General features: G+C 43.2%; 1 protein-coding gene across 1 annotated transcript in view; it reads right to left on the reverse strand.

The window, feature by feature from the left end:
* Positions 1 to 9,345, reverse strand: part of YIPF4 (Yip1 domain family member 4) — a 29,649-nt gene extending 20,304 nt beyond the window's left edge. Inside the window, exon 1 of the mRNA XM_034764921.1 lies at positions 9,118 to 9,345. Within this exon, the coding sequence (XP_034620812.1) occupies positions 9,118 to 9,202 (85 nt within the window). The 5' untranslated portion in view covers positions 9,203 to 9,345. The remainder of the gene's footprint in view (positions 1 to 9,117) is intronic.
* Between the last annotated feature and the right edge of the window lie 7,369 nt (positions 9,346 to 16,714).

Here is a 16,714-nt window from a genome sequence, read left to right on the forward strand (position 1 = left end):
GACTGGGAGAGGCATTTGGAAGTTTATAACAAAGTTGTCCCTGGACTGGCACCTGGAGAGCCCCTCAGAGGTTGTCCTCATCCATCATAGGCAATTTTTAAACTGAGATTGTATGTTTTTCTAAGAGTTATGCTCTAAGATTTATTTTGGGGAAGTTCTATAGTCTGTAGAATACCAGAAGTCAGACTACATGATCACACTGGTCCCTTCTGACCTTTGAATCTCTTAATCCGTTACCACAAGCACTCTTGTATTGCATACAGATGTTTGGTTCCAGTAGGATATCATTATCTACAAAGTCTGTCTCATTGAGCAGTGTACTTTGTATTATGAATATAGTTATTGCCATCAAACCCAACATTTGTATAGCATAACAAGCAGTCACCTGCTTAACATTTCTACCAGAGTGGTAAGGTTTTGGATCCTGTCTTAGGGCAGGAAGACTTATGGCCAAATCATATTTAGTAGGACTACTTTATATCAGTTGTCTGTTACTGACAAGCTGTGACTTTGAATAGTCCATCATGAATACTACACGCATAACCATGTAGTCCTACTGAACCATGTTCAGGACATATGATAGAAAGGACATGGGCCCACAGGGAATCAAAAGCCACCAATCTGCCTCCAACAAGCAAGTCCTGCAGTTAGTGGTAATAGTATAATGCTACGGAACCTTTCAAAAACTTCTGTTTGTGATGCCTCACTGAGGCAGAGCATCCTGTGCAAGTGGTACCGAGATCTTTCGCAGACAGTCAACTTGAAAGCTGGCTTTCAAAGCAGAATCTTCTCTGCTCCTGTTATGAAGCAGCAATACAATGGATGGGAGAACAATGTGGCTCTTGTATCCTTTGCCCACTGAGAGAAGGAATCTTCCAAAAGAAATAAGAAGTCAGAGACAAGGAAGATAGACAAACAAAGGAGTGGAAAAAGAGCATAGTTTTTACACCAGACAGCAATTTTTGCCCGTTACAATAAATCTACATTGGAGAAAATGTGTAACTAATTTTTCTGTACAAGTTGGCTCCATCAATGGATGTGCTGGTGTGGATATGATGCAGGTATCGAAACCACTCGTGTTGTGTAATCCTGTTTAAACTTTTACTTCGTCATATTAATAGTGACACACACACACACAAAAAAAACAAACACAGCTTTTTGTAATCCCGCAGGGTCTTTTAGCTAGAAATTAAGAATGGCCATATTGGGTCAGACCAATGGTCCACGTAGCCCAGTATTGGCATCCAACGGTAGTCAATGCCAGATGGTTTAAAGGCATCAAGTGATCCATCCTCTGTTGTCCAGTCCCAGCATCTGGAGGTCAGCTGCTTAGGGACACCCAGAGCACGGGGCTATGTCCCTGATCATCTTGGCTAATAGCCATTGATGGACTCATCCTCCATGAACTCACCTAATTCTTTCTTGAACACAGTATACTTTTGGCCTTCACAACATCTCCCGGCAACAAGTTCCACAGGTTGACTGTGCATTGTGTGAAGTAGTACTTTTTTTAAACCTGCTGCCTATTTATTTCATTGGGCAACCCCTGATTCGTGTGTCATGTGAAGGGGTTAATAGCACTTCCTCATTCACTTTTTCCACATCATTCATGATTTTATGGACCTGTCATAAGCCTCCCCCCCTCCCTGCCCCCATCTCTTTTTTTTTTTAAGCTAAACAGTCCTAGTCTTTTTAGTCTCTCCTCAAATGGAAACCGTTCCATATATTTAAATCATTTTTGTTGCCCTTCTCTGAACCTTTTCCATTTCTAATATACCCTTTTTGAGTTGGGGTGAGTAGAACTGCACGCAGTATTTAAGGTGCGGGTGTACCATAGATTTATATAGCAGAAGCATATTTACCATCTTATTATCTATCCCTTTCCTAATGGTTCCAAACATTAACTTTTTTTTGACTGACACTGCACATTGAACACATATTTTCAGAAAACCATCCACAAAGACTCCAAGATCTTTTTCTTGAGTGATAACAGCTAATTTAGACCCCATCGTTTTGTACACAGTTGGGATTATGTTTGCCATGTGCATTACTTTGCATTTATCACCATTGAATTTCAGCTGCCATTCGTGAGATCCCTTTGTAACTCTTCGCAATCTGCTTTGGACTTAACTATGTTGAGTAATTTCATATCATCTTCAAACTCTGCCACTTTACTGTTCTACCCCTTTTTCCAAATCTTTTATGAATATGTAGAACAGCAATGGTCCCAATACAGATCCTTGGACACCACTATTTACTTCTGTCCATTCTGAAGAAAGATCCTATCCTTTGTCTAACCAGTTACTGATCAATGAGAGGATCTTCCCTCTTATCCCCTGACTGCTTACTTTGCTTAAGAGCCTTTAGTGAGGAACCTTGTCAAAGCGTTCTTTTGAAGTCCAAGTACACTATGTGCATTGTCACTCTTGTTCACTACCCCAAAGAACACTAACAGATTGGTGAGGTATGCTTTCCCTTTACAAAAATTGTGTTGACTCTTCCCCAACAAGTTGTGTTCATCTACATTGTGGAATCTCCATCTCTGGAGATATTTAAGAGTAGGTTAGATAAATGTCTATCAGGGATGGTCTAGACAGTATTTGGTCCTGCCATGTGGGCAGGGGACTGGACTCGATGACCTCTCGAGGTCCCTTCCAGTCCTAGAATCTATGAATCTACATGTTTGATAAATCTGTTCTTTACTATAGTTTCAACCAATTTGTCTGGTCTGGCAGTTAGGCTTACAGGCCTGTAATTGCCAGAATCACCTCTGATGCCTTTTTTAAAAATTGGCATCACATTAGCTATCGTTCAGTCATCTGGTACAGAAGCTGATTTAAGTGATAGGTTACATACCACTGTTAGTACTTCTGCAATTTCATACATGAGTTCCTTCAAAACTCTTGGGTAAATACCATCTGATCCAGTGGATTATTATGGTTTAATTTATCAATTTGTTCCAAACTCCTCTATTGATACCTCAATCTAGGACAGTCCCTCAGATTTGTCAACTAAAAAGAATGACTCCAGTGTGAGAATCTCCTTCACATCCTTTGCGACTAAGACAGATGCAAAGACTTCATTTAGCCTCTCTTAATCCTGGGGGAATTCTGCACCAAAAATTAAAAATTCTGTGCACAATTTTAAAATTCTGCATATTTTATTTTTCAAAACAATATAATCATGCCAGTTTCAATTATTTTGGTAATTTATTTCAACATACTTATCAGCAAATATGTCTAACACTATAGACAAAAAAGATTTAGGAAATGTTTTTTGACAGATTAAAATACTGTATTATGTGTAGTAAGGAATACACGTAATAATTAAACTACAATACATAAAAATAACCTCGCAATACCTATTCAGCATTACCTAAACACATAGGCAGAGCTACTGTTAGTTTCTCAACCAGAGTTTGCAACATAAGTGTACCTGGATTAAGGCAATATAGAACCCAGCAACAAATAGTGGCTCCTTGGTACTCACTGAACAAGACAATGTTGAAACAGTTCAGAAACATTTTATGTTAGCATAAGTTACACATTTCTGCATAGAGAAGTCAGAAACACTAGCAATGTAATTCAGAGAAGATTTATATGTAAAATGATGCATTGGGGGGGGATGCACATTCAAAACAGGCCATGAATGTCAAAACAAGAGGCATACACTGGAGCTTTAAAATTAAATTAAAAAAAAACCATGAGCCACCGTGGCTTAACAACCGTGTAAAAGAAGCAGTGCGAGACAAAAAGGCATCTTTTAAAAAGTGGAACTCAGATCCTAGTGAGGTAAATAGAAAGAAGCATAAACACTGCCAAATTAAATGTAAAAATGTAATAAGAAAAGCCAAAAAGTAGTTTGAAGAACAGCTAGCCAAAAACTCAAAAGGTAACAACAAAATGTTTTTTTAAGTACATCAGAAGCAGGAAGCCTGCTAAACAACCAGTCGGGCTTCTGGACTATCGAGATACAAAAAGAGCACTTAAAGACGATAAAGTAACTGCGGACTAACTAAATGAATTCTTTGCTTCAGTCTTCATGGCTGAGGATGTTAGGGAGATTCCCAAACCTGAGCTGTCCTTTGTAGGTGACAAATCTGAGGAATTGTCACAGATTGAAGTGTCACCAGAGGAGGTTTTGGAATTAATTGATAAACTTAACATTAACAAGTCACCAGGACCAGATGGTATTCACCCAAGAGATCTGAAAGCACCCAAATGTGAAATCGCCGAACTATTAACTATGGTTTGTAACCTGTCCTTTAAATCAGCTTCTGTACCCAATGACTGGAAGATAGCTAATGTAACATCAATATTTAAAAAGGGCTCTAGAGGTGATCCTGGCAATTACAGACCGGTAAGTCTAATGTCAGTACCAGACAAATTAGTTGAAATGATAATAAAGAATAAAATTGACAGATACATTGAAGAACAAATTGTTGGGCAAAAGTCAACATGATTTTTGTAAGGGCAAATCATGTCTTAGTAATCTATTAGAGTTCTTTGAAGGGGTCAAACAAACATGTGGACAAGGGGGAAGCCAGTGGACATAGTGTACTTAGATTTCCAGAAAGCCTTTGACAAGGTCCCTCACCAAAGTCTCTTACATAAATTAAGTTGTCATGGGATAACAGGGAAGATCCTTTCATGGACTGAGAATTGGTTAAAAGATAGGGAACAAAGGGTAGGAATAAATGGTAAATTTTCAGAGAGGGGTAATGTGACGGGTTGGACCACAGAAACCCCCTTGGGAGCTGCCACCCGATGTGCAAAGACTACCCCTGCTTCTGTTTTCCCTGCCAGCTCAGGACTCCAGCACCCCGTCTTGCTGAGCCAGACACTCCTGTTTGGCTCCAGACACAGATCCAGGGTCTGAATCACTTGTCTCAAAGCTGCAAGTTTACCTGAAAACAGCTCACAGTAGTGTGCTTGTCTTTGGCACTCAGATGCCCAACTCCCAGTGGGGTCTAAACCCAGATAAATCCGTTTTACCCTGCATAAAGCTTATGCAGGGCAAACTCATAAATTGTTCGCCCTCTATAACACTGATAGAGAGATATGCACAGCAGTTTGCTCCCCCAGGTATCAATACATACTCTGAGTAAATTACTAAATAGAAAGTGATTTTATTAAATACAGACAGTAGGATTTAAGTGGTTCAAAGTAGTAACAGACAGAACAAAGTAAGTCACCAAGCAAAATAAAATAAAATGCACAAATCTATGCCTAATCAAACTGAATACAGATAATTTCCTCACCAGTTCCAGAGTGCTCCCTTTTACAGGCTAATCTCCTTTTAGCCTGGGTCCAGCAATCACTCACACCCCCTGCAGTTACTGTCCTTTGTTTCAGTCTCCTTCAAGTATCCTGGGGTGGGGTGGAGAGGCTCCTTCTTTAGCCAGCTGAAGACAAAATGGAGGGGTCTCCCCTGGGTTTAAATAGACTCTCTCTTGTGGGTGGAGACCCCCCTCCTCCCTCCTATGCAAAGTCCAGCTCCAAGATGGAGTTTTGGAGTCACCTGGACAAGTCACATGCCCCTGCATGACTCAGTCTTTGCAGGCCGACGCCATTGTCCACATGGCATCTTGCATGTCTCCAGGAAGACGTCTCATGTGGATTGGAGCATTCCAAGATGCATTGTTCCCTAAGTGTCTCCTGATCAGGTACTTAACCTGGCAAATTCCTTCCTAAAGAAGCTGACCAAATGCCTCACAAAGCTTACTTAGAAATCAGGCAAGCATACAGCCCATATTCTTAACCTCGAGTAGAAAATGATATATATGTACAAATCGGATGAATAGATATAGTAGATCATAACCCTTACGGAGATATGTTACATGGCACAGGCAGCACAAAACATATTCCAGTTATGTCATACATACATTTATAAGCACCCCCTCCCCATAAAGCCTTATGGGGTACACTGTCACAGGTAACTAGTGGTGTTCCCCAAGGGTCAGTCCTAGGATCAATCCTATTCAACTTATTCATAAATGATCTGGAGAAAGGGGTAAACAGTGAGGTGGCAAAGTTTGCAGATGATACTAAACTGCTCAAGATAGTTAGGACCAAAGCAGACTGTGAAGAACTTCAAAAAGATCTCAGAAAACTAAGTGATTAGGCAACAAAATGGCAAATGAAATTTAATGTGGATAAATGTAAAGTAATGCACATTGGAAAAAATAACCCCAATTGTACATGGGGGCTAATTTAGCTACAACTAATCAGGAAAAAGATCTTGGAGTCATCGTGGATAGTTCTCTGAAGACGTCCATGCAGTGTGCAGCGGCAGTCAAAGAAACAAACAATGTTAGGAATCATTCAAAAAGGGATAGAGAATAAGACGGAGAATATCTTATTGCCCTTACATAAATCGATGGTATGCCCACATCTTGAATACTGCATACAGATGTGGTCTCCTCATCTCAAAAAAAGATATCCTGGCATTAGAAAAGGTTCAGAGATGGGCAACTAAAATGATTAGGGGTTTGGAACGGGTCCCATATGAGGAGAGATTAAAGAGGCTAGGACATTTCAGCCTGGAAAAGAGGAGACTAAGGGGGGATATGATAGAGGTATATAAAATCATGAGTGGTGTGGAGAAAGTTATTTACTTGTTCCCATAATATAAGAACTAGGGGCCACCAAATGAAATTTAATGGAAGCAGGTTTAAAACAAATAAAAGGAAGTTCCTCTTCACACAGCACACAGTCAAACTGTGGAATTCCTTGCCTGAGGAGGTTGTGAAGGCTAGGACTATAACAAGGTTTAAAAGAGAACTAGATAAATTCATGGCGGTTAAATCCATTAATGGCTATTAGCCAGGAAGGGTAAGGAATGGTGTCTTTAGTCTCTGTTTGTCAGAGGGTGGAGATGGATGGCAGGAGAGAGATCACTTGATCATTTCCTGTTAGGTTCACTTCCCTGTTAGGTTCACTCCCTCTGGGATACCTGGCATTGTTCACTGTCAGTTGACAGGATACTGGGCTAGATGGACCTTTGGTCTGACCCAATATAGCCATTCTTATGTTCTTTTATACTCAGCAAGCTAAATAATGAGACCTTGTATAAAATCAGTTTTTAAAAAATTAAATTTATATATAAATTAAAAAAAAAAAGAAAGAAAAATATTCCCTTACGCTCCTGATTTTTAAATGGTGCAAAATGGTGCATTTTAGAATTACATTTCTGCTCAGACTGGCTAATTTAAACAAATTCTTAAAATAGAAAGAAAAATACTGAGTATGTTTAAAATAAAGCCGATATGTTTTTCTAAATGAATGGTCAGTGAATCACCACATTAGAGGAAGGTGTATTTGATCCTTAGCACAAGGTAGGGCAAGAATGTAAGCAGGCTCATCTTGGTGTCCATCTCAAAAGCAGAAGGGGGTGGGAAAACTTTCCTGGAGGAGAAAGGGAGTCATGCAATCAGCCAGTATACACTCTGGAGACATGCAAGAATTGCACATAGGAGGAAGGAATCAAGACAGTGAGATCTAATAATACAAATCAAGAAATAAAGCAACACCAATTAATGTCCCCAGCTGATTCCCAGGTGTCCTAGATAAGAAAGGTATCCTAGATTAGAAAGGCACAGGTCATTGGCTACACAGAGGTGGGGGCTCATCCTCCAGCCCCCCCTCACCTCCCCTGGACATGGACTTGGTGGCAAGGCTGTACTAAACCTTGACCCAGTGCACGGGCCTGACCCACCCCATGCCTCCCCCAGAAACATCCCAGCATCCTGCCCCTCTGCGCCGGGCACAGGGCAATAGAAAGCAAGAGGGACAGAGTCTTGCATGCACACATGGGCAGCCCCGAGGCAGTGATTTACATCTCCCTTGTCTGCTTCTGATGCCTGAACAGATGCACCCACTTGGGACCGCTGCCTGGGAGGGATGCATGACACTCCTCTCGTGGCTTCTCTTCGCCTCCCCATCAGAATCAATTATTCTTCGGGGAAAACAAAACAAAAAAAACAAACATCTGCAGAGGACATTAATTCTGCACTTGTGCAATGGCACAGAATTCCCGCTGGAGTATTCTCCACAATGGCCTTGTCTTCCTTGAGTGCTCCTTTACCACCTCACTCATCCAGTGGCGCCACTGATTGTTTGGCAGGCTCCGTTTCTGGTGTACGTAAAACAATTTTTTGCTGCTAGTTTTTGAGTCTTTTGCTAGTTGCTCTTCAAATTCTTTTTTGGCCTACCTAATTCTACCTTTACACTTGACTCACCACAGTTTATGTTAATTAATAAATGAATAAGCACACCTCCTTTAGTCTTCAGTTTTCTAGTAGATTTCCATGCTGGTTCTAGTTTCAGGATGGGCTGTATATAAATCCTGAATTACGTCTGCATACACATGTTCTCAGAACCACCAGTTATGTTTATACACATGCAATGATCATTCATACTCCTAGGGTAGATATTGCTGGGGGGGGGGGGGAGAATACAGCTGCTAGTCGAATTATAGGTGGCATAATTCTGCTGTACTAAACACGAGCGCATATCTTGACATAAAGACAGCATTCTCCCGAGACACATTTTGATAATACATTACAGCCGCTCACGCAGTGTCAGCCTATTCACCACACTATACCGTAGTGTGCTAGCCACGCATCCCGCACAATACTCGCTTTTAGATACCTACTGCTCAGCGCCGAGTTACTGAGCCTTGGAGATGGTGGCCCCAAGCTACTCACAGCATCAGCTAAGCAGCAAACCCAGGCATGTCGGGGGAGTGGGGGGGGCGGGCGCCCAACCTCCACACGCGTCACAAGCACGGCTGTGTCACTGCGCGGCGCAGGCCTGGATAGCACCGCTGCCGGAGGAGGAGACCAGCCCCACAGGCACTGCCTGTGCCACGCAGATGAAGCCGCAGCCCGGGGCCGGGTGCGTAGCTGGGATTTCGCAGGGAAGCGGTTACGTTTTATTCCCACCCACCTCAAGTGCCCAGACGGAGAGACGCTGCGGGGTCCCGCAGAAGCCCCCGACACCCACAAGTTTAACGGGGCAGGGGCCACCTCTTCCGCCAGAGACAGAGGCGCCCCCGGGCCGCCCGCTCGGCCACTCCCGGGCCGGGAGCCGCGAACCTGCCCAGCCCCGCTCTCACCTTCCGCCTCGGCCGAGGAGACGAAGGTGAAGTCCCCGTTGCTGGGCGCGTAGAGGGGCGGCTGCTGGGGGCCCGGAGGCTGCATCGCCCCGCCCGCTGCGGGGCCGGCGAAGGCGCGACCGAGAGGAAGGGGCGCGGGCCTCGGGCCTCCCCAAGACTCTCACTCGGCGGCAGCGGGCCGGGCGAGCTGCTCCACGGCCCAACCCCCTGTGACAGGACAACAACAATGCCACTGCCCTTCCGATTGGCTGTTTGTAAGGTGCTGTCTGATTGGTTGCTCGAGCGCCCATTCCGATTGGCTCTCCGGCCGCATTTTAGGACAGTGACTCATTGACCTGACTGTAAAAAACCTTCTGGTTGGTGGAAACAACCCCAGGGGGTGGGAAGAGGAAATAACTCTGTGGCGGGGGGCTATTTTGTTCTATATCACCCCATCCCCATACAGCTGTTTGGTTTCTTCCAGAAGAAGAGTCGGTGCCTGCAGCTGTCACTCAACGCAGCTCACTGCTGCCCCCAGCGAGCCCCACCCCTCCTGACACTGCACCTGCCCTTCTTCACTCCCCTTCCCCCCCAATCACCACCACCTCCCATTGCTTCCCATCACCTGTCTGCCTGGCTGATCGGCCTGCACCCTTCCCCTCACATGCCACCATGCACTCCCCTTTCTTGCTCCCACAGGCTGCCTCCCACGCCTTTTCCATGGCCATTGAATCCACCCCTCGCTGCAGAACTGGGCTCCAGAATCTCTTTGTTGGTTTTAAAACAGATTATGTTTCTGGCTTTTATGGGTTGCAGAGACAACCGTGAGAATGAGCCAAGCAATAAGTCAATGCAACCTTGCCCTGCTGAGCCTGCAAACATCCTGAAAAATAGTTGTTAAGACGTGACCTTCCCCATTCATCTCATTCAGGGCCCTGTGGATTTTTCTGAAATACTGAATTTTTCAGAAATGCTGCATAGTTCAGCATTTTCCCTATAACCAATCACCTGGCATTTTGTTCTTCATCTACCCTGCCTGCCTCCCAGGCTTACTGTTCCTCAGGTCTTCCTACAAGGGGGAGTACATTAGATTATAACACAGGCCCCTTGCCCTCTTCCACAGAGCAGCAGCAAGTTGAGGAAATAGTTGGAATCCAGTTTGCAGCGGGGATGGAAATGAAGCAATAAAATAAATTAGTGCTGAAGTAGAATTTTGGAATTACTGCCATGGAATTAGGTCCCATTGTGCCATGGAGTAAATAGGGCCTTGACTACTGCCTCCCATAAGCACAAGTGATTTTAGCTGATGAAGCCCAAGTCCAGGCAGGTGGCTGCTGCTGCTGCTTCCCACTTACCATCATCTTCCACTGCTGGCCCATAACTGCCACCTGTCACCATGCTTTGCAACAGTTTCCTCACTGTCCACTACTGTTGGTTACCTACACACACACACACACACACCATTACCCGGCTACCCATTATCACCTCCCATTATCCACCTGCATCCCACCATCCAGCCCTTTCCTCCCCCATCATCAGGTCTCTCAAGTAGGCACCATCTGTCTTTTCCTACCACTATTGTCTCACCATCCCAGTGTACTACTGGGCACAGCCAGCCAGTCTGCCTCCCTCTTAACTACCACCCACTTAGAGGTCCAGATGTCCTAAAAGAATGACAAGAAAATTACAAACCCAGAAACTTGCAAGTTCTGTTCCTAGGAGGGGATAAGACCTCACTAACTAAACCCACCTTACCAAAAAAAAAAAAAAAAAAAAATCTTGGCATTAACATGATGTTTGCTGCTATTGCTCTGTTTGTCATACCTCTTTCCTCCTACCTTTTGTCTCTCTTTATTTAGATTGTAAGAGTCTCACGGCAGGGACTAATCTATGTGTCTAAGCACATGTCTGGCAGACTGGACTTCATTCTTGATTAGTCTTAGGCACCCCCATAACAAACATGTTTAATAATAATAGTTCCTGTTTTAGAGATGGGGAAACCAAGGCAGGCAGGTTAAGTAACTTACCAGAAGCCTCACAACAAATCACCTTTGGAGTGTTCCACACTCCCAGTCACATCTAGTTCACTAACATTATTATTTATATTTCAGTAGTGCCCAAAGATCCCAGTCAGAATCAGAGTCCCATTGTACTGGACTCTACAGATTACATAGAGAGACAATATCAAAGAGTTTAGGAGCTAACACAATAAAAAAAAAAAAAAAAGTGGTTTTAAATTTTTTTTTTTTTTACCTCTCCAACATCAGGTTCAGCCACTGTCTCAGTTTTCCCCTCTTCTGGGCCTCAGTTTCTCTTTTCTAATGGTAGGTTAGTCCACCAGCCCAAGTAAAAGTCCCTCCCCCCCAAAAAGACAAAAAAAGTCTCCCCTCCCCTGAAAAAAAATAAAATCACAAATCTAAGGTTCACCTCTCAGTGCCAAGGTACCACAGAGTCCTTCATCCTTCCTCCAGAATGGGTGAGACCAAGACCTTCTCCAATTTGTATTAGGTATCCATGATCTTTTTCCTTAGCTACAGGGGTCTCAGGACACCATCCTAAGGCAGCACTCTAGGGCATAGAGGAGCCCTCCTACCACAGGCTCAAGCCCTGAAGCTTCAACCAATGAAACAGACATCTGCTCCAAACTCAACTGTTTGATTCAATCTTTCTTCAGGGATACTTCTCTCCCTTGATTGCCTCAGACCTCAATCCTGGCCCTTCCACACATTTCTTCAGCACAGCCCTTCCTTAGTTCCATCTCAGCAGAGAGCCCACCACAACTCTTGACCAGTCCCCAATTACTTAAGAGTCCTTAGAAGCACTTATTCTCCACAAGTTTCTCCCCATTCTAAGACAAGTGACTTGCATTTATACCACTTCCTTTCCCAGCAGACCTTGCTCTCTGGCCTACAACTCCAATGGTCCCTGGACTACAAGTTCCAGAATTCCCTTGTTCTGGGAGGAAATCTGGCATAATCTCTTTCACAGCTGCTACTTTTAAAACAATTAAATAAATAAATCTTTATTTACTCCAGATCCTTTTTCTTCCCAGACTACAGTTAAAGCATTGTGCACTTAATACTCAAGATAGAAAGAGGCTTGAAAGACTTTTTCAGCAGTGGAAGCCATAATGTCCCAATATTAACACTATAAAGGCTTAATTGAACTCTTAAAAGTGATATGGAGGATAGAAATGGCTATATGTCAAAATGGGAACAACATTGGAAGAGACCTCTTTGGAGCACTGGTCCCAAATTTAGAACAGAGCAGCTAGCTCCTCTATATGTGTTCTATTAAACAAATCACCAGAAGTTCTTTCTCAAATACATATGCTGGAGTGAGTATAGTAAGCAAGGTGCTTTTAAAATCATGTCCAACAGGATGTCCAAATATAGTCATTTTTTTTTACATCTATCCTTCATTTAATCTTTTAAACCACTGGACTTAAATTCATTTTGTGGGCCTCAGAATGCTACCTTCTGTGAAAGGCAAGTGGCCACTGAAAAAAATCTAAGTTTATTTCTAATCTACTGGCAAAATGCTCCTTAACTGTGTGATGGCAAAAGAAGGAACCTCCAGATACAATTATTTGGTTTAAAAGTATATGGGATATATTTCCTATTGAAAAGCTTATTGTTAGCACAAAAAAGGCTCCTAGTGATTTTGGTACAATTCAGTGCCCCTTTTTAGTGAAGAACTCTGAAAAAGTAATGAAGAATCCTGATAAATGTAATTGCTTTTTAACATTATGATATGGATATGGGCCTTGTGTTGTTTTTAAGCCCTTATTATACATGTAGGCCCACTTTTTCTTTCTGGTACGTCGTCGTCCTCTGGCTCTGTCATTGCAAGGCTTACATTCACTATAGTTTTATGATTGTGCTGTTTTGTCTCTCATATGTCTTTTTGTTGTACTATTTTATTTTATTTCTGAAAAAATTCAGCTACAAAAAATGTAACATACATAATTGTATTATTATGCTTGTTTGCCTATTGGTTGTTCACACATGTTCTTGAAGTAATACAAACTTGTTACTAAAAAAAGAAAATTATGTCCAGAGTACTAATTGAAAAAGCAATCTGTTCCCATCACTGGCATCAAGGACTACACAGGTCTGGGCAAGGGAAGAGGTCTAAAGCAGGGACTGTCCCTGTCCCACTGCTGCTCTCTGCTGTTGTTGGGAAAGTCCCTGCTTTTTCTGGGGGTGGGCTTCCCTCTCGGAGGTCAAGCTCTGCTTCTTCCAGCCCATGAAAATCACATTTAACACATGGCCAAGTCAAATTACTTGCTCACTAGCTCAGTTTTCCTACCTGTAAAATGGGGATAACAACTCAGCGTACCATGGTCTTTTTGCTTAATGCAAAGCTGGCACTTGATTTACTGGCATTCTCATTTGATGACTTAGGGCCCAGTCTTTCAGTGAGTTCTGTGCAAGTCCCCTGACGATCTCCCAAGACAGAGTTCATTGCAGGACATTGTAGGGGGTGCGTGTGAAAAATAACATACCTGTTACTGAAAAGCAGTTATCAGTCCATTGATGTTATATGTGTGAGCTCACACATTGGATCATCTTTGAGGAGGAAACTTGGACAATGTGAGGACAAGGGGTGTTAGTGATGCAGAGGTATCCAGCAGGATGGCACACAGAAATCACATGCATCTTATCATCAGTTGCACAAGCTAAGGGATGTGATAGATGTGTGGATAATCAGCTGTTCTCTCCCTCTTAGGGCTGGTCCACACTAACCCCCCAGTTCGAACTAAGATACGCAACTTCAGCTATGTGAATAACGTAGCTGAAGTCGAAGTACCTTAGTTCGAACTACAAGGTACTTACCGCGGGTCCCCACGCGGCAGGCAGGCTCCCCCGTCGACTCTGCGTACTCCTCTCGCGGAGCAGGAGTACCGGCGTCGACGGCGAGCACTTCTGGGATTGATTTATCGCGTCTAGACAAGACGCAATAAATCAATCCCAGAAGATCGATTGCTTACCGCCGAACCCGGAGGTAAGTATAGACGTACCCTTAGTTATAGACCTAGGTTGTAACTAGGGGACCTGGTTGTAACTAGTGCTGTTGTAAAATTTCCATCAGAAAGGTGTTTATTTTTTAATTAAAAACAGGATACATTTTTGTGACAATTTTGACAATTTTAAAAAAATTTTCTTATGAGCTGTAGTTCTGACAGTGATTTACTGTATGGACTAAGATAAGTCACTTAACTTCTCTCTACTTCCATAACTCCATTTAAAAACAGATTAATTCATATTCCCTACATTCTTTGTTGAAAAGGGCTCTCAATGATAAAAAGAAACTTTTTTCTTCTTCCTCTTCATAGGCAGTCTTTAGACCCGGTTGAGCTGACACGCATAGCTATTAGGAAAGGAGGAAGAAAGACCTCTTATCCATGCTTATATAGAGCAGGAAAGCAGTGGATTTTCTGGCTAGGCAGCCTTTATTCTATAAATGCCTTTTGATGCCATATCATGTAAGAGATATGAAGGAGGGACTTTGCCTTTCCTCCAGCATTTGCACTGATCACTCTCTCTTCTTTTGTTTTCTGTTGATCATGTTTGGGACCTGATTTTCTCTTTTTCGTTTAAGCCACCAGAGAGCACCATACTACTACTTTTGCTACACCAAAGCTTGCCAATGGATCATGTCCAGGGTGGTCCCTGAGAAAGATAAAGCACATGCTGTTTAAGTAATTTTCCTTAACTAGTTACTATTAGGTGACTTCAGCCCAGACTACAATTGTTTTAAAATTGTTGGGAACAACCATTTGTTGCTGTGGCTCAAGCCTGCCATGTTGTACATTGGCTTGTATCTGTCAACACACAACAACCACTCCAGGGGTATAACAGTGTTTACAAGTGTTGGTTGCAATGCCTGGGACAATGTATTTGTCTCAGCTCTGGCTGAAATGTGCAGCAATCTTCATGGAACTTGGAGGGAAGAGCATAAGTGGCAGGAGGGAAGAATTTGGAGGAGGCACCAGGAAGCCAGTCTGTGTACATGTGGCTTAAATGGTAGCTGCAGTACAGCAACTCTGTAAATGGTTCTCTTAATAAAGACCCAGTTTAGTTTTAGAAATGTTGAGGCCTCTCATGTTATTACACAGCATGCAGCACAGGAAAACAAACCAGAACACTCTGAACTGGTTTCTCCACAATGTGGCTGGAAAGTCACAAGCATTGGTGCTCAGCTCCTGTTCTTCTCAATAGAGGGAAGTCTGGAATCAGATGGTATGTCATATACATATAGACAAACACGTGTCAGGGAGAGTCTAAGTAATACTTAGTCCTGCCATGAGTGCAGAGGACTGGACTAGATGACCTCTCAAGGTCCTTTCCAGGTCCTATGATTCTATGTGAGGTATCTACAGAAAGCTTGTAACTGGTCACAATTCATAATCATTGTGAGATTTATATATGGGTAATAATAAATAATGTATTTCTGTTGAAAGTTTGTTTTATGGACTTGGAGTAAAAGGATGTTTTGGTAATGTCCCATTTGGGCAAGGGGGAGTTGTCACCCTGCCCTGGTTAGCTTAAATGTTTAGCCTTGCACAATACTAAGACTTTAAATGGGAAACCATCAGAGGCAATTATCAAGGGGTAGCTGTGCTAGTCTGTATCTACAAAAACAACAAGGAATCTGGTGGCACCTTAAAGACTAACAGATTTATTTGGGCATAAGCTTTTGTGGGTAAAAACCTCACTTCGTCAGAGGCAATGACAAACAATTAAAACATCTTAGAGGTGCAAAGTGCAAGGTAATGTATTTAGGGACTAACAACAAGAGTTTTTGCTATAAGCTAGGGATTTATCAGTTGAAAGCAACAGAGGAAGAGAAAGACCTGGGTGTATTGATTGATCACAGGATGACCATGAGCCATCAGCTGTGAAAAAGGTTAAATGTCATCCTAGGCAAGGTATTTCCAATAGAGATGGGTAAGTGTTAGTACCATTATACAAGGCACTGGTGAAACCTCATCTGGAATACTGTATGCAATTCTGGTCTCCCATGTTTAAGAAAGATGATTTCAAACTGGAACAGGTGCAGCAAAGAGCTACTAGGATGATTCATGGAATGGAAAACCTAGCTTATGAGAGGAGACTCAGAGCTTATATATGGAGATATACCTATCTCATAGAGCTGGAAGGGACCCTGAAAGGTTATCAAGTCCAGCCCCCTGCCTTGATTAGCAGGACCAATTCTGCCCCACATCCCTAAGTAGCCCCCTCAAGGATTGAACTCACAATCCTGGGTTTAGCAGACCAATGCTCAAACCACTGAGCTATCCCTAGCCTAACCAAAATAAAGCTATGGAGAGATATGATTGCTCTTTATAAATACATCAGAGGGCTAAATATCAGGGAAGGAGAGGAATTAAGTTAAGTGCCATGGGTGGTGGGTGAACTGCAGGCTTTGGGAGGCTAGCCCCCAGCAAGCCCATCCCTTCTGCCCAGGGCCCTGCCCCTCCCACCTGGAGCGCCCAATGGGCAGGTGGGCAGGTAGCACAGCCCCCCCGCCGGAACCCCAGAGAGGCAAGTGGGCAGGCAGCTGATCGTGGCTCCCAGTGCAGAGGGCGGGCAGGCAGTGCAGGCCCACTCCC

Source organism: Trachemys scripta, chromosome 3, assembly GCF_013100865.1.
Source record: "Trachemys scripta elegans isolate TJP31775 chromosome 3, CAS_Tse_1.0, whole genome shotgun sequence".
NCBI classification, from domain to species: domain Eukaryota; kingdom Metazoa; phylum Chordata; order Testudines; family Emydidae; genus Trachemys; species Trachemys scripta.